At 41.4% G+C, this 24984-nt stretch overlaps 1 protein-coding gene across 4 annotated transcripts in view; it reads right to left on the bottom strand.

Annotated features, from left to right (window-relative positions):
• Positions 1–24984, bottom strand: part of HOOK3 (hook microtubule tethering protein 3) — a 135350-nt gene that overhangs the window by 107118 nt on the left and 3248 nt on the right. For all 4 annotated transcript variants that reach the window (XM_067553429.1, XM_067553427.1, XM_067553428.1 and 1 more), the window contains exon 2: positions 5829–5914. In XM_067553429.1, coding sequence (XP_067409530.1) covers positions 5829–5914 — 86 coding nt within the window. The remainder of the gene's footprint in view (positions 1–5828; positions 5915–24984) is intronic.

The following is a 24984-nucleotide window of genomic DNA, read 5'->3' as shown; positions in this document are numbered from 1 at the left end:
CCCCTTTCTCCACAATGTCTTTAGAGGTTATCAGAGTTTACAAATGGTCTGTGATAGATTATATGGCAAAGAAGACATGACTGTGAAACTGTCTCAACAACTCAACAGATTCCAGGTGCTATTTTACGCATTGCTCTACAGAGATTGAGGTGAACACTAAGGTTTATTTCTTTTTTTCTAATATAACATCTGCAAACATGTAATTGGAAGAATGATTTTAAGAACTAAGCAATCTTATGACTCCAGATTGCTCCCATTCAGAGACAGAGCTCAGATCCATGACTATGGACATGAGTACAAAAGCATGAAACAGCAAACACAACATATTTGGTAAAGTTTCATCTGGTTTTGCTAACAGAGCTCACTAGGTGTGTGAAATAGACTTTGTCGAGTTAGCTGTGAAATGAATCCTGGCCCCTCACGAACAGGTAAACCCAGGAAGGAAAGGTTGGTTTCACTACTGACAAAGATTGTTATTGACTATGTGAAAGCATCATGCCGGCCTCTTTTAAAGTAAGTAGGGTTCCTTGCACAAGAAACCATCCTTTGTTTTACTTAGGATGACCAGATGTTCTGATTTTATAGGGACAGTCCCAATATTCAGGGCTTTTTCTTATACAGGCGTTTATTACCCCTCACCCTCTGTCCCGATTTTTCACATTTGCTAACTGGTCATCCTAGTTTTACTCTCTTTTTCTTTCAATCACAAGCCTCCCTATTCTGGAAATTAGTGAGAAAATAACAGCTGGACAACTGTAGTATATGGATTCCACTGGCTTCAGACCTGGAAACCTCAAAAACTGCACCAATATCTTTGGTTGATCTCAGCAATGAACAAAAATCAGCTGTCCAAGTTGATCTTTTCATATCTTTCAGCAGACTTACTGACCATGCAGTACTGGCTCATATGAGTGACTGTGAATGCTCACCTGTGCCTTGCTATCAAGGAAGCTGCAGAGTACTCTGCTGTTTTTTGCCACAAGGTTTTCCTCCTACCACTACAGTTATGTAATGGTTATGGGAGGCCACTTAATGAATATCTTCAATCATATCAGGCTGCACAGCCATCAGTATGCTCACAGCTAGCTTTACATTCTCGTTTGAGACAGCTGGTTTGAAACTGAAGCCAGAAAAGAATGAGATAATGTTCAAGAGCAGGGGAAAATGACTTTGAGGAGCTTGCTGAATAACATTGCATGATAATTATGAAACAAGTATGCCAGCCACTAGGGAAAAGGTGCAAAATCTGGGTGTCAATCTCACCTCAGCCTGGAGGATCATATTCTGACAGTGATCAAGAATAGCTATCCATGTATGCCTTCCTCAGACACCACAGCAACAAGTGTGGCATGAGTACCTAACAGACAACTACCTTCACTGTCTTCTGTGGGGGAACTGGGGTGAAAATCACAGGATGCCCACACCTCATATTTGGCCATCTTTGCATCATTGCACTTCAGTCAAATGTATCATGCTTCATTTTAGGGGGAGAATCCACAAATGAGTGAACCTTCTTCCACAGCTCCCATTTGTACTTGCCTATGAAGGAGACTTCACTCCCAGTGAGTGTTCCAAGCACTGTAGGCTGGTAAACTCACCATTCAAAACGTACCCTAGAATCTGATGATGATGATCACAGAATGCCAACCATGAGTTTGGCTCTAGCACCCTCCAGTACCAGGCTACTATCGCAGAAATAGCCAGCATTGTCCCAAGGCAGAAAATATTGGCTTTGTTTTGCCTCTCTAGTTCTACTGTAATCTGCCCTGATGAACACCTGGTGAGTCCTTTCCACCAAAGCAGGGGTTGATAAATTCATTCGGAAACAGATATCATTGTGTTCAGAACTTTCAGCATCATAAGCTACAGTAAGAAGAATTGCCAGTCTTATCTTCATATGGAGATTGGACCACATCACTACAGTGATGCAGAAAACTAGCATGCCCCAACATCTTTAGATTTGTATCCAATGCTCTGTCTAATCCAATGAGTTGTGTTCTTGCTGACTGCATTTTGGTTACTCATGAAAAACTGACTTCCTGTCAGGAGTCTAATATCACCCTCAGTGGAAATTTTCTCCGAGGACATTAGACTGCTTTCTTGATGCTCTTATACAAAATGGATTGATTTCTCTTGATGCCATCTAGACATGGATATAGTTCTCTCTTTTTTCCCTAAAGAGGTAAGATATTGATGATCAGGATCATAGTGAACACACATGAGCAGAAGGCACACTCAGATACAGGATCATATACTGGAGGCAGTTGTGTAGAGCAACCCTCAAAATTTCAGATAGGGAGAGTATAGTTTACCATTTTCAAAGAGAGTGATATAATGAAATAATCTAAGTCACCTGATTGACTTCAGTTCTCCATTCTAATAAGGTGCACTTCTTGAGATATCTTCACATCAAAATCCCACAACCCTTCAAGTCTTCTTGGGAATTACTGAAGATGACTAGAGTAAGCACCATACAGCATGTCTGTGGTACTGGCTCTACAGCACCTATTGGCAGTAAGTGATCTATTCTTCTGAGGTGAATTTGCTCTTCACTGAATTCAAGAACGTTGCTGGAGTGCTCAAAGCTTTGTTTTAACTTTACTGAACTTCTGAATAACTTCTAGCACCCACCTGTCTCCTGTCGTGCATTTCTACTCCTGCGACAGGTCCCCCCATTAGTTGGTTGTCTTGGGACAGGAGTGGGGGTCATGCTGCAGCCCTGGACTCCCCCTCCTTTGCTTGAACAGTCCCGCCTGTCTCTGGACTAAGAACCCTTTCTGTGGTACCTGTTTAAATTGAAGGAGCAAAAGGAAAACTTCACTGGCTGTTTCAAATTGTATAGATATATATTTTTAAATAGCTGATGGGAGCCAATGTTTTTCCTTTGTATTTTCTAAAATGGCTTTGCCTAACAATTCCCGATCAACTTACCAACTAAGTACCTAGCTGTGGTCATAACGTGTTTGACTTATGTGCAAGCTTTCTGAGACACAGGTGATCACTGGCTAATATGTATATTGCCATAGATATCTGAGAACCTGAAAGAATCCATCGAGGTGTCCACATTACAAAAGAAGAAGTGACTGTAATTTTCTTTTTAAATGATTTAATACCTGATGACTTCTCTGAAAGAATTCAAAATCCGCTGTCATTACAACATCTCTTGCTCCAAAGCATTTCACAACAGTAACACATTCAAAATTACTGTGAAACCTATACACGTATATCAGTAACTATAAATTTGCCACCAGGCATGCCTGTACAATGAAGTTCAATTAACAGGAGCTCAGAAAGCCGCAAAACCTATTTCGGTGGGCCCAAATTATTGTATGGGGTTTATCACCTGAACTTACAAATTGCTTGGCTGATCTTTATTACAAACCATTGGTTGCATGGGAAAAGTGAGTTCAAGCTAACATTCACTGAAGCTGGAAAAAAAAAGTGATAACAATAGCGATCACTAAAGCATCATTCCATTTCAAATGCTGCTATGGAAACACAAATTTTATACTGTACACAGCTCACCTATTATGGATTCACACAATAAACAAATATCCCTCTGTCAATTGGAAACAGTAAATCAGGGTTGATTTTCTTGGGACATTGACCATGGAAGTGTGCAAGATACAAATCACAATAAAAGGTTAAAAATATGATCAATGAGCCTACAGAGCTTTTCCTCCCCATGTCATCCAAGAGTTTTATTTTTGGTATATAAAAGGCATAATTCCTACAGATCCCTATTATGAACTATGGACACCAGTGAGCCACATGTGTTGGCCAACAGATGGATACAGAAAATAATTCTATCAACTGCTGATTAGTAATGAAGTTATGGGAAGTATACAGTATGAAGCAGATGCATCACTACATAGTTAATGAATATCCAAAATATATAATGTAACTATTTCTGTGTCAGAAGGAATGTCTTCACAGTTTACTTATCTGTGGTTGATATATTTGTTACTATTACAGTAAAAACACTGAGATACACATGACTTTTAGGAAAATCTCCATGAAATCTGTTTTTTTAATCGCACTTTGAAGCAGCATTTCTAGTCTATTGGGCTTATTTGTGGTATATTTGTTACTTAAATTATATTTCTAAAATTATATTATACAATTTCCTCCAGAGAAGCTATACGGCATAGGGCCTTCTTAGAAGTTGCAAGAAGTAGAGAAATATTTTCTGCATTTTTAAACCATCAGGATTATCGTCTTCAGTTCCTAATATATTCTCCTACATATTAAGTCCTCTTACAAAACATTTTAAGCATTGCTCAAAATAGTAAACAACCTCTGAGTTTCTTTCCACTTTCTCCCGTGTACTGCAGGCAGACTGCTCCTCCTTCCTCTGTAGAACAAGGGAATGCTGATGAAAATCTAATACCTATTTTTATTCTTTTTGCTTTCCTAATATTCCTTTTGGAAGATCTGTACAGAAAACTTTACTTTTAGATGTTTGTTTTTGTCCAGCAATTATTTTAGTTATGTTCTGTACCCTCTCCATATTAAGGAATAAAATTGGTCCCCAGACTCCTTATAAGAATGTAAAAATTGTCATATTGAATCAGACCTATTGTCCATATTAACTGGACCCAAGGCTGGACTGGGGTAGGGTGTGACTCAGTAACCACCTTCCCCATTTGTGGAAGAACTGGGTTGACGTGCTGGCCCTGGGACTAAGTTGTCAAGCCACCTGGGTTGATATGCTGGCCAGAATTCTTTCCAGATGGGAATTCCCCCCAAATGTATCCCAGAGGGTATCAGGTTCACTGGCAAGAGAAGCCACAGAGGAAGACCCTCTTCAGCTGCAGTAAAGTAGGAGACAAACACCTACTATGTCTTTAGTTCCAGCTTCAAATTAACTGCATATGAGATGCTTATCCTTAGTCTCAAAACAGAAGCAGAAATCTCTCTATAAAGGATAGGTAAGTATGATGCACTTGAAAATAAGCACTGAAAACAAACCTCATCTACCAGCAAACTATAGTGATGCACTCTCAATCAGTGTAGACAGCATCTTAATCTATATTTGGCTCCATCAAAGGTCTATTACCAAAATTCATGACAATCCCAAGTACAGAGAGGTTTTCCCCCAACTTAATCTTTTAAGAATTGAATGTCCTTGAAGGGTGCTAAATTGGCAGTATTTGAAACAGACCCTCTCTGTTTACCACAGAACTTGTATTACGTGAGCATTAAGTTTCTCTACATGGCCTTGCCCGTTTGACTCAGCCATAACCTGGAGGGATTCACTCCAGCAGATAAAGCAGTAATTAATTACCCATGTCTGTTCAATTTCTGAACTCTCCACTCACGCTACTAAAAAGGATGGCAATATGGCAAATTATTAAAAAAAACTTTTTGACTGTTATAGCATCCTCAAGATTTATCACTACAACATATTGTAATGTATGATATAGTACGTGTTATTAGTTTTCATAACTGTCCTAAACTAATAAGCTATTTTGCATTATTATTCACGTTAAAATCAAACTTTTTAATAAAGGCGTAAAAGGTATTGTTCTTAAGTTTCAATAATTTTATTTCTTAATAAGGATGAAACTTCATACACAAACTCTTTGACAGGTACTTCTTTTGCCTTAAAATGAACTGTACTTTTTGGATGCTTTTCTCAACTTTCAAATAACTGTTAGTTATGCTTTAGGTGAAATCACAAACTAAAGTTTAGCAGGTAGAGTCCTTATTGGATACTCATTCATTTTGAATTAAGAAAACATACTTACATTTAGATAATTGGGCACATTTACAAATGATCTATTCTGCATTCAAAATCCACAAACCATTAAACAATCTGTTCTTACATCTTTTGAAGCACCTGGGCCATCACAACCCCATTCGTTAAATCTTCCACAGTCTGGCATGGTGCTTCAACATTAAATGTCTGGATCTGAAGGGAAAAAAATGAAATTTTGTTAGTAGTCCGCTTTTACCATTTCTTACTAACTCAAAGAGTTTTCAAAAGTAACACAACAGCATTGTTACCAAACAGCATCAAATGAGAGAGAGGAAAAAAAGAACACAAGGGTACACAAGTATAAATGTATCAGTGGGAAGAAATGCAAGTGCTAGATTTCATTCAATGATTCACAGCACTGAGGTTCACCTTGTTGTAGAGCAGTGGATACAGCTGCATAGATACGATTGCAACCAAAGTTCTATTACAAGCTCTGACCAAGATTTCAAAACATGAGCGATTAGAATTATGTTTCTAAGGGAGGGATTTGCAAAAGCATCTAATAATTTAGGAACACAAATCCCCTGAATGTCAATGGAGTTTTTAAGTCACTCAAGCACCATCTTAAATCCCTATCCAAGCACATCCATAAGAAGCCTAATTTTAAAAAATGCTGATCACCAAGACCACACACACACACACACACACACACACACACACACACACACACACACACACACACACACACACACACACACACACACACAGAGTGTGGGAGGACAGTGAGATCCCTGCTAGTACTAGCAGGTTTGTTCCTGCCAGTGTTAGTTTGCTATTAATTGTAAGGTATTCAATTACTATGATAGATTCGGTAAAAAAAAAAAATCTAGACAGAGAAAAGACTGATATAAATATAGAGATTAAGATGCAAGGTGCTGGCATCTGACTTAGAACTGGAGGATGGGATTCGGCTGAGTCGATAGTGCCATCCGTGAGGGTGAGTGGTGGTTCCCAGCCCATAACAGAAATGTATCTGATATGAGGTGGATGGTAACGGAGACATTTGGTCAACAGGCTGTGACTAGATACACATACTGGAGCAAGGTTTCATTTCTGAACATGCAGTATAATCATATACAATTGAACATTTGGGTAAGAGATTGCAAGAAATTGTAGGGAATTTAAATATTTGACTATTTTTCCTTACATGTTTTCTACCATATTTTGTAACAGTTCTCAGTCTAATTTATAACTAATTTATGGCTGCTATTTAACATTATTATTTGTATTACCATCTACAGTTTATCCCATTTGGAAGACCATGAGAGTATCTAGCCAGTCCTTTTTCTACTGTTGTTTGTATTATGACAACGCCCAGAGGACCCATTGAGAATGGGATCTCCACTGCACTGGACACTGTACAAACATGTAGAAAGAAAATCCCTGAAAAGAGAACTTAAAACCTAAGGCAATGTTTACATCAGATAAATTAAGCATTCTAACAGAACCAGTTGGACAGAACAAGTTTAAGCAAAGTGGTTTGGTGTCTTATTCTCATTACCAGTCAGTGAAGTTTTGTCCTGTGTCTACCCTTGCACTGCTCTCTGGATACCTATCCCACAAGCCCTAGCACAATTCCCAGAAGCAGTGAGAAATTTTGCAAGCCCTCATGAGATACCTGAGGAAGCCCTGGAGAACTGTGGGCATTATAGTCAAACTCTCATTCCCCTGGGAAATGCCTGTAGGTTCCCTGGTGACAGCACCATTTATAAACTCTTTTTGAAAAACACAGGCCAAGGTGAACTCTGAGCTTGTGCTTCTTGCTCAGCAAGAAAGGTTTCTAGTGCACCTTTTGGAAAAGCCTGAGTGAAAAGGTGTGTCAGTACCTGCAAAGAGCCCAAGATGAGCATCTCTCAGAACGTATCAGGCAACTAAGTAGGCACTCATCACAGTTGGGTGAGCAAACAGGCAAGTGCTGTGCACTTCATGCATGAACACATGGTGGCATGTTGTTTTTGAGTCCAGATCACAGACACAAACTAAAATGGTTCTCAAAACCTGGACCAGGCAGCAGTGGCTACAGAACTTCAGGATCAAAGGAGACTTTCCTGGAACTTTGCACTGAGCTTCCCCTGACACAGCAGTACCAGATGACTGGGATGAGAGATCGCCTTCACTATGGAAAAGGAGCAGCCATCACACTACAGAAGTTGACTAATCTAATTTTCTACTGTCCAGATGAGAACCCAGTTGGAAAGTCCATTGTGAATGCTGTTGTGCTGACGGCTTACACTGTAATAACCTGTGTGTGCATGAGTCACAGGGATATGTGATCAAGATTGGTAATGTGTCAGAGACTGAGTAATTTAAGTGGCTGGGCTCCCCAAACTGTGTTGGAGCCATTAATAGAATCCACATGCCCACTCTGTGCCTGAGCACAACAAGCCTAGAAAGACATTACAGAAAAGAAATTGTCTCCATGCTGATGCAATCTACAGTGTATCTCCATCGGAAGCCCTGGGCATTAACACAGAGTACTATGGAAAGGTGTGTGATGCCAGGATTTAAAAACAAAAACAGAACCAAACAAAACCCCACACAGCTCTGAACTTTTCAAAAAACGAAAAGTGAAAAAACTATTCCCACTGAGTAATATTGACATTCTGGATGTTTCCATCCCCACTGTAATCCCAGATGATCCTGTCTACCCAATAGGACTGCCTTGGCTCATTAAACACTCCCCAACTACATAAACAAAGGTAGAAGATTCCACTATACATTGAGCCAATGCAAGGTAGTTATGAAGTGTGCTTCTGGGATGCTGAAAGCAAGATGTAGATTGTCTGTTGATTGTTCCATGACTAATATTACCATGATCATATCTGCTTGCTGCATTTTACATAACGTAAGTGAAAGCAAAGAAAAGGTGTTCAGGAACTAAAATGGCTCTCAGACAGCCTGCCTTCTACTTATTCACAGTCAGACAATCATGTGGATGTAACCCTACTTGTAGTGAGCATGCTGCTGTACAGATCTAAAATGAAGGCGTAGAGACGAATGCTTTGTCTCTTTGTATAACTATTTGTAAATACTTTTTTTTTGTACAGTGAGGAAGAAAGGACTAGATAGCACAACATTGTTGTTATTAATGTAGCAAATTTATGCTTGTACATTTTTATCGATTTGTTGGAGACAGCATATCACTTTTATTAAGTATCACCGACATTCAAAAACACAATGCTTTTTCTCCAAAAATAAAACTTCATTTTAATAAAGGAGTCCAGTGCAGAAACAGCCTTCTTTCCTTGTGTCAGAAATATAGACTGAATGGCTGCGAGAGAGCCAAAGAGTAGATCCCAATCCAAAAAGCTGTATTCTCTGCTTTCTGGTGGGCATGGTAGTAGGCAGCACATGGCAGTGCAGGAGAAGATTTTAGCTGTGGGGACAGAACAACAGGCAGTTTCTTTTGTGCCTATAAACAGTTATTAAATAATGGCTGCTGAAATTCTGCCTCCCTGTGCATTTCTGCTGTATATATTTTTGCACGAGTTCTCTGTCCTCCTGCCGGAACTGTTCCTGCCTTTCAGGTGTGTTCAGGGCAGCCCTCATCTTTCACTTCTCAAAGTGGTAAATGCATTCTAATTCTCTGGGTACATCCCCTTGTGGCTTGATGAATTGGTCCTTTCAGCTTTTTGACTCCCTGTGCCACCAGCATGGAGTCTGGACGATATGTACAGCTGGACAGCAAGCCCTGAAAGTGAAAACAAGATACGACTGAATTAACACCAAAAGCGATCCCTCACACAGCCCAGGAAATGTCAACAAATGATACAAAAATAACTTTCTTTGCACTTTCAAATTCCAATAACTAATCCAGAGTCATTTGACTCAGAATGTTAAAGACATGCATTCTCAATTCTCACACATCTCTTAAAGATATGGAGAGATGTGCTACTACTTTAGTTCAGGGGAAGGGAGATATGTAGTGCAAAATGCCAATGATGTAAAAAAGTTACTTATTACAGAAAACTAGGGTCTTGGAAAATCTGAAGATTTTCTTTGCAGGTTATATCCAATGAGTAACTCTGTGACTGGTGAGGCTTGGTTAACTATGTTGGTGATATGCCTTATTAAAAAGAAAAAATCTTTGGAGAAGTTGCCATACAAATAGTTCTCCAGTACAGGAACTACAGAGTGGGGTAAAATAAGGAGTAGAATGAATGGGTTTTTCTGGGTATATCTTCACTGATGGCAGCAAATTCGCCACCGTCAGATCGATCTATCCAGATCAATTGAGTGGTCAGTGAAGACCTGCTCAATCGATCCGGAAGTCGATGCATTAAAATCACCCCCTCAAGAGGTGTAGCGCTGCGTCGACAGGAACACATTTCCCATCGATGCAGCACAGTGAAGACGCTGCATAGAAAAGGAGCTACTCTGTGTAACTTGTGTAACTCCTGTCGACTGCCACTGAATTTCCAGGTAAGTGTAGACCTGGCTACTACTAGACTGTCCGTCACAACACAAAGCACGCAGTTTGTTACTTTCACAATTACATTCCAAATTTGTACTTTATATAATTCTAGTAAAGAAGTATAAACAAGCATTTCATGCGTTCATTAGAAAGACAAACTCTAATGTGATTGCAGATAAACAAGTTGTTCCTGATGTATAGAAATGGCTGGAGACCATATGGGCCAGCCAATACAATGTAAGGTAAATGCTTTGGCAAGTTCCCAATAATTAATTTATTACGGTAAAAAGGCTCCAGCTATTTTTATTTTTCCATTGGTGTTTCATAGGACCTTTTAAATATAATCCCCATTACGTGCCTGCCATTTTGGATGTGGGGAGATGGTGTAGCACAGTGGTTCTCAACCAGGGGTACACGTGCCCCTGAGGGTACACAGAAGTCTTCCAGGGTACATCAACTCATCTAGATATTTGCCTAGTTTTAAAACAGGCTACATAAAAAGCACTAGCAAAGTCAGTACACACTAAAATTTCATACAGACAAGGACTTGTTTTTACTGCTCTATATGATATACATAGAAATGTAAGTACAATATTTATATTCTAATTGATCTATTTTCTAATTATATGGTAAAAAAGAGAAAGTAAGCAATTTTTCAGTAATAGTGGCCTGTGAGACTTTTTTATTTTTATGTCTGATTTTGTAAGCAAGTAGATTTTAAGTGAGGTGAAACTTGGGGGTACGCAAGACAAATCAGACTCCTGAAAAGGGTTACAGTAGTCTAGAAAGGTTGACAGCCACTGGTATAGCACAACCAGCTGTCACAAAATGCCGAGCCAAGCACTTCCTCTCTTACCAAAACTGGCAGGCCATGCAGCTGAAAAGGGGACCATAAGTGAAGGGAATGAAGGGATGGCTCCAAGACAGACCAGTTATTGGAGGATAACTGATTTGAGTGGACTGTTGAGGGGCTGTTAATTGTATTATGGGAAAGAAAATGAAGATTGAGGGAGTGGGGACCGGCAGAGGACAGAGAGAGGTGAGGTAAACACTTCCATCTTCACATAAGGCTGTATCTTCCCATTCACAAATATTAAGGGTGGCATTCATAAGAACCCAGAAAAATGTCTCCCAGCTCTCAAATCTGAAAAAGAACCAGTCTCCATTAGTACTTTTCATGATAATAAGCTGCATACCTGATGAAAAGTTGCTCATCGCCAGATGCCACTTCCTCATGCTGAACCAGCTCAGTCATCTCAGAATCTGGGCTCCCATCCTACAAATGGATCTCCTAATCTGGGCAACTCCTAGTTAAGTTTCCTGACTCCCATTCCTTCTGTTTGGCAGTGGTGTTCTCTTCTCCTCTGAATAATCATGCTACAAGGTACTTTTTTATGATGTCCGAGAGTATCTCAGGCTGAGTAGAGGAGTGAGTCATCAGGCTCCTTGCCAGATCCTTATAGAAGTGAAAAATTCTATACCAGGACTTGATTCTTCTGATGTCGTCACTGACCTCATGCTGTACTTCAGGATTTTGATTTTATCCCAACGTTGCTTACAAGCCCAGGTTATACCGAGCACCCAGATGACCAGTTGTACATTAGAGCATTTAACATCACTGGCCAGCTGCTTCTGGATTTTCTCCTCATCCCATTCTGAGATCTGGGCTCAAATATCTGAGCCAGTCAGCAACACAGTAAATAACAGTTCTCTTTTAAGACATCCCAGTAATGCCTGCAATGTTCACAATCAAAGAAGCTTGCAAGTCACAAAAGAAATTGCTTGCAGTACAAGCTGTTTGCACTGAGCTCTGTGGTGTTTTGTGGTGCTATTATACAGATAGATGGCTTCTGGTCAAGCAGACTGTGCAGAAAGTAGACCAGAGAAACGATCTCAACAGTGACTGGAGCACTGTGGAACTTGAGTGGGAGGACAACATGAATCAGTTTATTACTACATTGGCTGCATACCGCCAATAAATTGCTGCAGCATGAACCAATATGTAGATCTGCAGAACACAAATCTATTTGGAATACATTAAACCATATGGAGAATGTGTATGCAAGGTGCTTGGCAAGCATGCTGGGGAACAGGCAAATGCTTTTTAGAGTAGTAGATTTCTCTAGCGTAGAGAAGGCCCTTAAAGAGACGGAAAACCAAAGGCTGAGGAAAAGGGATTCAACATGCAAGCAAAGTGATCAGTGATGAGAGGCATGCATCTTACTAGTTCAACTTTTCTCATGTTTAATATTTAACTTATAAATTACCAGTGCCTGTTCTAATATTCCAATTCTGAACTTATGCCTATTTGCTTTAATTATATTTTATTGTATTATTTGCCCTTGCCTACTCCTTTTTTCTTTTGACCGTTCTTTATTTTTTATTTTTCATAAACCTGCAGTTCTTCTGGAGTGTTGCCTGTGCACGTTCACATGCAGCCACCCTCAACCCTCCTTCTCCCAGTGCCACTGAGCTTCAGGATCCTTCTAGAAAAGGATTGCCAATTAGGACCACATAAGTGCCCTCTCCTGGCACCAAATATTCAGGGTAGAAATTTTCAGTGAACCACCTGAGTTTCTTCTGCAGAACCTCAAAATCCTTAAGACTACAACTCTGAGCAAGTGGAGATGATCAGGCCATGTGAATATACAAAGGAAACATTCCTGAACAACTATAGGTACTGCTAAATAATCGCTCTCCTTCTACAAGGCAGCCTCTGCATACTCACTTATGGAAATCCATTTACCAGAACAACCCCAACAAAGGTGAGCTGAGAAGTTTTAATTCAACAAGGACTATAGAACAGCTCTTCATAGCAAACATCAGATCTAGATTATAAACAAAGAGAGCAGTGCTCAGTAAACCTCTGGAGAGAACCTAGCTAGCAGCCCTGAAGAATGTAACGTTTCCAACACAGCAGAGATAACTTATTGGAAAACTGAGTAACCCTGGAGTTTGGGCCCCAAGATCTCAAGTACTTACAAGGTAGACAAAGCACACATCAGAGCATAATTTAATCTATTTTGACAGTCACTCAGCACTCCCTGTATACTGATCCACTATGGCAACAAAAAAATCTAGGCAATTTCCAAAATGTCTTTGCACAGGACAAAGCTCAAAGCACTTAAACTTCTAGGATACGGAAACTAGGGTTTAGTGGGGAAAAAAACTCAACCCCCCTCCCCGCCCAAAACTTATAAGACTAATAGCCTGTGTTCAGGTAGAATTCAAACATTACTTTAGAGAAAAAAACGGATACGCTTGCATGATAAGGGTGTCTTTAGGGAACACTATAAAGGGAGGATCAGTTATTAACGGCTGCAACTCACTCACTCCTCTCTTGCAGCTGTAACGGTGATGAAAATGCTGCCTAAATTTAGTGGAATAAAAAACACTCTTCCAAAGGTTCAGAAGGTTAATTTGTGAGCACTACATTGAGATGCCATATCAGTGCAAGTTGTCTCCCCAGTGTAAAGCCAACAACCAATCCTTCAAAGAATCTCATGACAGTAGGATAGCTTTTCAGTTTTAACTAGAAGCTAGTATTTAAAGATAGCAGACAGACACATTTTCATCAATGACAAGGACAGGATGAGAAACCTCAGGAATAATAAATAGTCCAAAATTGATGACATAGGTGCAAGGGCATGGGGTCGGGTTATCAGATGCCCATAGTGAAAACCTTGTCCATTTCTGGAAGTTATATTACTGTGTGAACAGCTTCTTGAATTGCATCAAGAGACTGTGAACATATGCTTCGTGCTTCCCCAGAAGTAGTCATGGTCCCATGAGTCAAACAATGAGGTAAAGTGTCTCTGAGTTTGGATGCAGGAAGAAATGTATTCTTGGGTTATCCATGTAACAATATTGCCTGACCCAAGCTGGAATGATCAGGATGACCTTGACCCTGGGTCTTGTCCTATTTTCCTGATCAACAGAAGCAATGGAATCATTGAGAAAGCATAGTCTCTGCTCCAATCCAACAGGACCACATCTTATTGAGTTTCTGCCTGCTCCTGTCCTGAAATAAAACTGTGGACCCTTTCCATTGATGTTTGTGGCATAAAGATCTATGAAAGGACAACCCAACCTCCTGAACAACAGCTCTACCATCAACTTGTTTCAGAAACCATTTCCTCTGGTCCTAGGTTCTACGATTTTTCTCATCTGTCAATACATTTTCTTTGCCAACCAGTTGGAGGTACACCATGTAAATTCAATGAGCCAGACACTAGTTACAGAGACAAGCACCTTCCTTCTTACTGAAGTAGAACTTTGCTGTTTTGTCTTGCACTTTATATTATGCAGCCATGGAGAAGAGGCAAAAGACTGAAAAGTCCAGCTGATGCTTTCCAGTTCTATAATATAGGTATGTGGAATCTACTTTTCCAGATCTTACAATGACCATGAACTGTCAAGCCAATTTTCCTGGTATAGACACACACATGTACATCATGATGCCTGAAGTATGCTATCACTTAACGAGACACTTAACACTCTCAGTGCTCAGATGCAAGAACTCTGTATTGGTCATGATTGTTTCCATACAAAAGCACAATTACTTTCAGGCCAATCAAAGCTACATGAAAATATGTATCTTCTATGTTGAGAGACCCAAAGCAATATCACAGGGATATAGATAGGAATAACAGAAGGACAGGGATAATAGATAAAATCAGCGTGTAAAATTTGAACTCTTTAATGTAACTTTAATTTTCTCAAGTACATGATGAAATAAAGACAATTTTTTGCATTTTGTTCTTATAAATGAGAACATAAGAACGGCCATATTAGATTAGACCAATGGTCCATCTAGCCCAGTATAGTGTCTTCTGACAGTAGTCAATGCCAGGTGCTTCACAGGGAATGAACAGAGCAGGAAATCATTGACAGATCCATTCCCTGTTGTCCACTCCCAGCTTCTTGCAGTCAGAGGCTAGGGATCCCAGAGCATGGGGTTCCATCCCTGACCATCTTGGCTAATAGCCATGGATGGCCCTAATCTCCATAAATTTATCTATTTTTTTTCTGTACAGTTATACTTTGGGACTTAAGGATATCCCTGGCAGTGAGTTCCACAAGTTGACTGTGTGTTGTGTGAAGAAGTACTCCCTTTTGTCTGTTTTAAACCTGCTGCTTAGTAATTCCATTGAGTGACCCCACGTTCTTGTGTTACATGAAGGAATAAACAACACTTTATTCACTTTCTCCACACCATTCATGATTTTATAGACACCATCATATCTCCCCTTAGTCATCTCTTTTCTGAGATAAACAGTCTGTCTTTCTAATCTCTTCTCAGATGGAAGCTGTTCCATACCCCTAATCATTTTGTTGCCCTTCTCAGTACCTTTTCCAGTTCTAATATATCTTTTTTCAGATAGGGCGACCAGACTTGCCAGAATTTACACTCCTTTTTATTTTCCTCAGCAGGATTTAACTTCCAATTTTTAAAGGTTGCCTTTTTACCTTTAACAGCTTCTTTTACTTTGTTGTTTAGCCATGGCAGCACTTTTTGGTCCTCTTGCTATGTTTTTTAATTTGGAGTATACATTTAATTTTAGCCTCTATTATGGTGTTTTTAAGACGTTTCCATGCAGCTTGCAGTCACTGTCGTGACTGTAACTTTAACTGTCATTTAACTAGCCTCCTCATTTTTCTGTAGTCCCCTTTCTGAAGTTAACTACTACTGTGGTGGGCTTCTTTGGTATTTCCCCTGACAGCAAGGATGTTAATTTTATTATGATTGCTATTACCAAACAGTTCACCTCTTAGACCGGAGCCTGTGCTCCACTTAGGACTAAGTCAAGAATTGCCTCTCCATTTGTGGGTTCTAGGAAATAAATCAAGAAAATGTCTTTCCCTCTATACTGCTTTGATGTTTCTTTTCAGGTTCCCAAATTCTCAGCAAGAAATCCACTTCTGCTCTGAGCAATGTATCTTGCGCTAGAAACCCATGAAAAGAAATGAGGAAGCAGGATTGGGAAGCAACACAGAGAAAAATTAGACCACATATACACAGTGAGATTATCTCCATCACCCAATAATTTATAATAATTCCACGGCAAAGAAATGAGCCAAATGATCTCCAAAGGGAGATGGGAAGAAGTGCAGGGTAACAAAAATAGAGTCTTGGGCTAAACTGTCAGGCAACCCATAAAATCTGAGGCTCAAAGAGTGCCCAGAATGAATGTTCATCAGAAGAACGAAATCTCTGCTTTTAACATCTCCCTTCATCTTATTGTTTTAGCTACTTACATGCACATGCCTCTGGAACCTAAAAGACAGGAGAAGAAACCCTGCTGCTTTTAGACTAGGTTGGGTCAACCGCAATGATCAAGCAGCAAAGCTAATCTCATCTTCTCCAACACATCACTGACTTTTGCTATTGAACAATCCTCAAAGGGAAGGACTTCCACCTTGTCTTGAGCCCTTAGCGAAGAGGCTGGATGACTTAAGCCAAGAATACCTACTGGCCGAAAGTGATGCCAAATGCCACAGACCTCACCAATGGCATGTTTAGAAATAAAGCAGACCTTGATGACAGTATCTTTCACCATTTTACTTTGCTCCTTGACGAGATGGTAAAGCAAAGGAAGTTTCTGATACCAAACTTGGAATTTGCGAGGCCATAGTAACCATATAATTGGTGACACTGATTCCTAATTTATCCAACTACATCTCTGTCCAGGAAATCAATCTTTCAGGTATCTTTGTTGGATAGGGCAGAACAACGGGCTCTTAGCCGTCTCACTCAAAGACAACTAGAGCAGGGATGGGACACTGGCAGCCCAGCAGTCACATCTGGACCATTTTATTGGCTTACCAACAGTTAAGAGATTATTTATCGTGCCATGACATTTCTTATTTCTCAACCTTTTTTTACTTTGCCTGTGCTAAACATACTGTGAGTATAAAGTGCTTCTGATCGCTAGAGAGAGTGGTTGTGCACTTCTTTGGGTTGCATGTATGCTGAACACGAGATTCAATACCCTGAAATGTCAGGACTATATCTGCTGTGCTATGAGTGAGGCAGCAAACAGCTCATTGACAAAGCAGTGGCTGATTCTTCTGCATTTACAATTTATCATGAGTAAAAGAAAGAGAGAGAACACTCAGTCTCCCATGCACAGTGGGAGTGTGAATATCTTTTTACTGAAAATGGAGGTAAGCCATTGTTGCTTATCTAAAAGGCAAAGTTTTAAGGCAGCAGAGCTGTTTTGCCAGAGCTACTCCAGTACAAACTTTTGAGTCTCAGTACATCATATCTTGTTACTCTTGAGCTGGCATGGGCTAGAAAGTCACTGAGTGACAGTGAAAGAGTGAAACAATGTGCAATGCAAATGGTAAAGGTGTTTGGTGATGACAAAATGGCAAAAAAATTCAAAACAATATCTCTTTCTCCACGTACAGTTTCATGAAGATTTTCACATATCCATGAACATGTGGAAGTTAACAAAAATCATGCCTGATAGTTTCATCTTTGGCATTAGGTGACAGTACAGCTGTGTCGAATGTAAGTCAGCTATTGATATACACATATGAACAATTGACAGTAATTTTATCATGCATGTCATGAAGAACTTATGAAATTAGGTTCATTACACAGAACAACAAAGGGTTCAGATATTTTTGGTGTACTTCAAGAAGCTGCTGCAGGTTTTGGATATTTCAAAAAGTTGTTGGTTGTTGTAACAGATGAAGCACCAGCTATGCATGGCTCAAGGGTTGGATTTGCAGGTTCACTGAGGCACTGCCCAACACTGCCCTGCATTATTCACCATTGCTGTGTGGAAAATCACTTAACTTTGATCACATCATGAATGTGGTCATGAAAGTTACAAACATGTTACAAGGTGCAAACAGATCACTGAATCATTGCAAATTAGTAGCTCTTCTTGATGAAGTGGATGCAGAGTAGGAAGATTTGGAGCTATACAGAGAAGTGCAATGGATGAGTCATCAAAATGCCTCACGAGATGTTTTGCAATGAAAAGCACTATGAGTGTCACTTTTCTGAAAGACACTGAGTTCTGCTACTAAGGAGTTTCAGGAAAAACTGGAAAATTCAGTTTTTCTGTGCAATATAGCATTTTTGGGTGACAATCTTACATCTGAATTGTTTGAATCTGCAACTGCAAAGCATGGACTAGACCGTGTCAGCTTCGCTGCTCACATGGATGGGTTCCGAAGCAAACTTACACTTATTAACACTCACCTGCTGCATTGGAATTTTGCCCACTTTACAACATGTGATGCACATGTATCAGAACTGCAAAAATGCGAGTCAGAGTTTAGCAGGTGTGCTATTGATAGTGAAATGCTGCTGCTCAATTTCAATGAACATTTTAAGAATTTTGAAAGTTTTCAACCTCATCTGATGCTTTTTAATGATCCACTTGCAGCTGTTGTCAACAACCAGCCTTCTGAACCCAGAACTAGAACTGTGCAATCTGCAGACCCTTTCTTTGTTGCAAAGAAGAATAAAAAGGACATGGTTTTGGAAACTGCTTCCTGAATCCCAAAACTGTACCCTCTATTTGGGAGCACACATATTTGTGAAAGTAATTTCTCCAGATTGATTCATTTGAAATCAAAGGAAAGGAACCAACAGAAAGAGGAAGCACTGTTCCATCTTATGCAGATGGGATGCACTAAAATTGATACACATACGCCCCTCAGTTTGCACACAGGCTCTCGCCCTTAAGTTTCACACTGACTGGCAAGATTCTGTAACAATAAAAAACAGCAGAAAAAAATGTTAAAGAAAGATGGGTTTAGGTTGGGTTTATTTTTGTTTGTTTGTTTTTTATTTTCATTTACTAAACCACTATGCTTCTGCACACTGAATAAAAGGTTAGTGAAAAATGTGTTTAAACTGTTGTGGGGTTTTGTTGTTTGTTTTCTTATTATTATTTAAAGGTTGAGCTATATGGCATTTTTCTATTTAAGACCACTTCAAATTTTACATTGTTAATGCACCATTAATTGTGTGTTAACATGCTGTACTGTAACAAACATTTCTGAGTTATGCAATATATATCCTCTAAAAGAAAACACTTGGCCTGGCAGAGGCTTTAGGGGATTTCGTGGACCTCTACTACCTCAAAGTTACCCATCTCTGCACTACAGAACCAGGATGCAGGAATGAGAATACCTGCTTGGGGCTTGGTTCAAGCTATCTGCCCCTTTAGTGACAGCAGGCACAGATGCTGGAATCCACCAAATACCTTGACCAGTGTTCAACAAACCTTAACTGACAGTCAAGATCACTTTTCCTTTTCCCTTAAACTACAATATATCAAAAGATAAGTCTTTTGTTGGCTATTGTTGTGTCCAGCTCTAAAGTGTCACTCAGCCCAACCAGTAACTCCCAAAATTTTCTGTTGTCATCAGGGGGTGAAAGATGTAGATCATCCAGAGAAACAGAAAACACTGCAACTTTGTGGTCAAAGGACTGATTCTTATCACCTACTGGTAAGTCATTATGGATGTTGGCCAGCAATAACTAATTCCAAAATGGGAGATAACCTAGATGGTGGTGGTTGTCCTTAGCCCTGTTGGGAGGGGCAGAAAAGTGTGTTTAAAGAAGCTGGCTTCTCAGCTGGCCTCTTCTGGTATGTCTACATTGCAGCTGAGCGCACGCCCTCCAGCCTGGGAAGACAGACATGCAGTAGCTCTGCCAGAGCTAGCATGCTAAAAACAACCATGTGGATGTTGTGGCATGGGGGTTGCATGGGCTAGCTGCTCAAGTACAAACTCACTCAACCCCCTGGGTCCATACTCAGACAGTTAGACCATGCCACCACGTGTGCCACAATGTCTACACCAGTATTTTTATGCACTAGCTCAAGCAAAGCTAACGTGTCTGTCTACCTGAGTTGGGACACTCAGTCTCCGCTGTAGTGCAGACATACCCTTACAGTCCTCTGATGCCCAGGAAGTTGAAAGAGGTCCTTACCAAACTAAGTTAAATGGGGGAAAGCATATAGATCAAGCAGTGCTGTGTAAAAACCAAGGAGTTAATGGGGTGCCTGGGAGGGGAAAGCAGCTTCACCAGTAAGCTCTAGCAGCTTTGACTACCTTCAGAAATGGAGTCTACATAAAATTACCCCAAGAGGCCTGAGCAACCCTGAAGAACTAGCTTTTAGTGGAACCCAAGTGAACAAGATGGAGGAACTAAAGTCCCTATCTCTCAGGAGCTGCACAGATGAACCTCGACGCTCATCCCATTCAGCCCCAAGACTGATCTGGACAGTCCAATCCATGTGGAAGACAGAGAGCATCTGCATGGGGGGAGGAGGGGAAACCACACCATCTACAAAAGAGGGAGACCCAAACTGAATACTAAGAATTTAGACCAGAAAAAGGGCCAGAGGAAAGGAATACAGAGATAATAGATCTGCAGCAATGCCTGCAGAACATACATATCACAGATATGTGTAAAGCTACCACTGAGGTTATAAACACTCAACTCCTCTAACCATTCCTTAAGGTCCTCTCTACCTACAGAAACACTATTTGTATCTGAGCTACACGGCAGAGGGAAGGAAAGAGGGTAAAGTATCTCTCTTGGAGGCAATATATTGGCAGACCAAGAGCTACCATTAGCAACTCCTTTTTCTCTGTCATGACATCTCCACATAGATTCACTAAAGACGACTAACTAGCACTGACCTTTCTGAGGACAGAAACAATGGGTATATCTACACTGCAGAGTGAAGTCGATTTATTTTAAATTGACTTTCACCCACCAAATTTTAGAAGTCAGAGGAGCGTGATCGCACCATGCTCATTGTGTCGGGGAATTGCATCCCTACTAGCTGTGCTTGGGTCGACAATGAAAGCAGTGCACCGTGGGTAGCTATCCCACAGTGCAACTAGCCGCAGAGGCTTTTGGGAAGGTTGTCGCCCTCCCATGATGCAACGTACTCCCTCCCCCGCTCTTGAACCAGTCCAAAACAGACAATCTTCTTTTTGCACCATTTTCTTCAAACCCTACAGTCTCTGCTGCGCACTCACCACTGCCTGAGAGAAATGGAGCCTGCTCAGCTCTGCACTATTATTGTGAGCATCACAAACACCTCACAACTTATTCTGCAGTATTTTCAGGGGTGAGACAGAAGCCACAGCACTGAAATTGAGATCTTATAGAGGCCGCCTTGCTACAAACCATAGAACAAAACAATTCCCGTTTGCTGCAGGCTGTCATGCACCATCTGCAGTTGGTGGAGTGCCACTTCTAGTCCCAGGAAAAAAGCAGTGACTGGTTGGATCGCATCGTTATGAAGGTGTGGGATGATGAGCAGTGGCTGCAGAACTTTCGAATGCAAAAGGTCACTTTCTTTGAACTTTGCAGAGAGCTCTCCCCAGCCCTGAAACGCATGAATACTCGCTTGAGACAATGGAGAAGCGAGTGGCCATTGCTCTGTGGAAGCTAGCAACGCCGGACTGCTACTGGTCAGTTCGGAATCAATTTGGAGTGGGTAAATCCACCGTGGGAGCAGCTGTAATTCAAGTTAATAGACTTCTAAGAAGGGTAATGACTTTGGGAAATGTGGGGGACATAGTGGAAGGCTTTTCCACAATAGGGTTCCCAAACTGTGGGGGGGACAATAGATGGCACGTACATCCCTATTTTACCCCCAGACCACCTTGCCACAGAGTACATAAACTGAAAGGGATACTTCTCAATGGTGTTGCAGGCCCTTGTAGATCACAGGGGATGCTTCACCGAAATCACTGTGGGATGGTCTGGAAAGGTGCATGACGCATGCATCTTGAGGAACTCAGGTCTATTCAAAAAGATGCAGGCGGGCACTTTCTTCCCTGATCAAAAAATAAATATTGGCGATGTTGAAATGCCAATAGTGAACCTGGGTGATCCTGCCTACCCCTTGCTCTCCTGGCTAATGAAGCCCTATACCAGTCACCTGGACAGCAAGAAGGAACGTTTTAATAATAGGCTCAGCAAGTTCAGAATGCTGGTGGAATGTGCATTTGGACGTTTAAAAGCGTGTTGACGAAGTCTGCTCACTAGGTTAGTCATCCCAATAATTATCTCTGCCTGCTGTGTGCTCCATAATGTCTGTGAGACAAAGGGGGAGAAGTTCCAATTGGGTTGTGGAAGCAGATAGGCTGGCCACAAATTTTGAGCAGCCAGATGCCACTGCAACGCTGAGAGCCCATCGTGGAGCGTTGCGTCTCAGGGAAGCATTGAAAAGCCACTTTTGTAATGAGACACAACAGCAATGTGCATTGTTTATCTGTGCTGTGCTTTCACTTCTCATGCCTTACTCATCCCCCATGAAGTCAGTTCCCCCTCTTTCCCTCACCCACCATTCCAGTCCCCCTTCCTTCCCCCTCCCTTTACTCCTTTCTTATCAATAAACAAACAGTAATGAAATGTGAAGCAGTTTTCCCCCCCAACTTCCCCCCCCCCACTTCCTCCTCCCTTTATTCCCTTTTTATCAATAAATAAAGAGTAATGAATTGTAAAGCAGTACTTTCTTTATTGATGATCCTTCACAGAGGGGGGAAATGGAAGAAAATGGAATGTTCCGCATAAAAGAGCACATTTTGGCTGTGCACACACGAAAGAATCACACATCCCCACTCCTGAAAGGGCCATTGCCTCTTTATGCTTGCCTCAACTGGCGAGGAGTGCAGCACGTACTGCACCCTGCTCAACCTCCTGCTAGACCGCTTTGGGGTGAGGACTAGGAAAGAATGCATTAGCTCAGAGTTTTGCAGGGGCTACAGAGGGAGTCTGTCTTTCCACTGAGCTTCCTGAAGCTCAACCAGATTCCTCAACATGTCTGACTGATTACGCATTATACACAGCATCTCTTCTTGTGTTGAATGCTCATACTCCTTTGTTGCCTTCCTGTTGTCCATGTCCATGTCCAGTTTGTCAGATGCTCTTAGCTTTGGGTCAGCAGCCAGAGGAGTTCATTAGCTCATTAAACGTGTCATCCCGGGTTTTTTTTTCCACTTTCTTATCTGCAACAGGCGCTCTGCAGGAGTATGAGACAGTGGTGTGTTGAAGGCCATGTTGCCCACTGTGAGGGACACAAAGCACAAGGCACCCATTGTTAACTCATCCCATGAACGAAAAGCAACATTACAATGTAAAAATAAGTCCCCTGAACATTCCCAAGGGAAGGCTACAACCACAGACCATTGTCTGACTATTGCAGGCGTCGGAGTGCCGTTCCAGACATGGTAAATAAGAGGCGAGTGCACCTATGTTAGAGAAATCCCTGGGGCTCATGTTGCACAAGTCTATGCTCTCTAGAACAGCATGGATATAGGGCTCCCAACTGATTAGGCTTTTAACAGGCAGTAGAAAGGGTGAGAAGTGGGTACAGGTTAACCGTCTCTGGAGTAAAAAAATGGGAACCCATTTGTGGATACTCAAGGGCCATAGTAACAATGTCCTGCTTAGGAACTTGCGTGTGCTGAACCAAGAAACCATCCCCAGCTGTGCAATAACACACACTTTAAAAAACTTTCTTGGTCAGCTACTATAAATATGCACCATCTTCCCTAGGTAACCATGAGTGATATCAGCCTGCTGAGGGTCACAGAGGCGGAAAGGGAGGATTTGATGCAAGCATCTGGCTACAGGCCTGGTCCTTATGCTGCTATACTGTATTCCGCGATGATGCCTGCACAATTAATAACACAGTGGAGGGGGAAAGTATCCTATCGCAGTGGAAGAAATAAGGCTGCCCTCTCAAGAAACCTTCGCCAAAGGATTGCAGAGAACCTGCATGAAAGCTTCCTGGAGATATGCATAGAGGATTCTCGGAGCATCCCTGTGCACATAATTAATCTTTTCCAGGGTGAGCCCAATGCTTAAGCACACCAAATACAAGGAAGCACAGCCTCATTGCCACAGACACCACTTTTTCCCCACTGGTACAAGATTCTGGACTGGGGATATAACCAAAGACATGCAATTTGCAGTACATACTCACCAGATGTGCCTTCCCTGGCATCCCGGTCAGTCACAGTTTCCTACATCTGGGTGGGCTGCTCCTGTGTTGCAAACAGCTCCTTGCTTTCAGGAAGAAGGGATACCACACTCGCCTGCACCCTGTTCTCCTCATCATCTTCCTCCTCCTCCATGGACTCATCCTCATTCATCCTGGACTTGGATTCCCCTGAGGCATCAGTGCTGCATGGTGGCATAGTGGTGGAGTCTCCACCAAGAACTGCATGCAGTTCCTCCTAAAAGCAGCATGTTTTGGGTGACGAGCCAGAATGGCTGTTAGCTTCCCTAGTTTTCTGATAAACCTGACTCAGCTCTTTGATCTTAATGTGGCATTGTTGCACGTCCCTGTTGTGCCCTTTTTCCAACATACTGTGAAATATCTTCTCGTAGATATACAAATTTCTTTTGTTTGCTCGAAGCTGAGCCAAAACAGACTCTTCACCCCACAGACCAATGAGATCCAAGACTTCAGGGTGACTCCAGGATTGAGTGCGTTTGGGGTGTGCAGTCACCATGATGAGCTGTGCTGGCAAGCTCTTTCCACACTGACCAAACAGGAAATGAGAATTCAAAATTTCCCAGGACATATGGGGAGGAGTTATTTCCTGTTTACGTGGCCACAGTGCAGCCGATTGCAAACGTGCAGAGCGATCAGAACAGAGCATTATGGGATACCTCCCAGAGGCCAATGATGTCGATTTACGTTGCGCTCTGTCTACACCGATACTCATTTGACCCACAGAATTCGACTTCAGCGCTATGCCACTTGCGGAGGTGCTTTTATTAAGTCGAATTTTACCACAATTTAGG

Source organism: Emydura macquarii, unplaced genomic scaffold, assembly GCF_026122565.2.
Source record: "Emydura macquarii macquarii isolate MOO-44397 ecotype Brisbane River unplaced genomic scaffold, CSIRO-AGI_Emac_v2 contig_1451, whole genome shotgun sequence".
Taxonomy (NCBI): Eukaryota; Metazoa; Chordata; order Testudines; family Chelidae; genus Emydura; species Emydura macquarii.
Note: the sequence above shows the minus strand (reverse complement) of the source record. Positions and strands in the feature narration are given on the sequence as shown.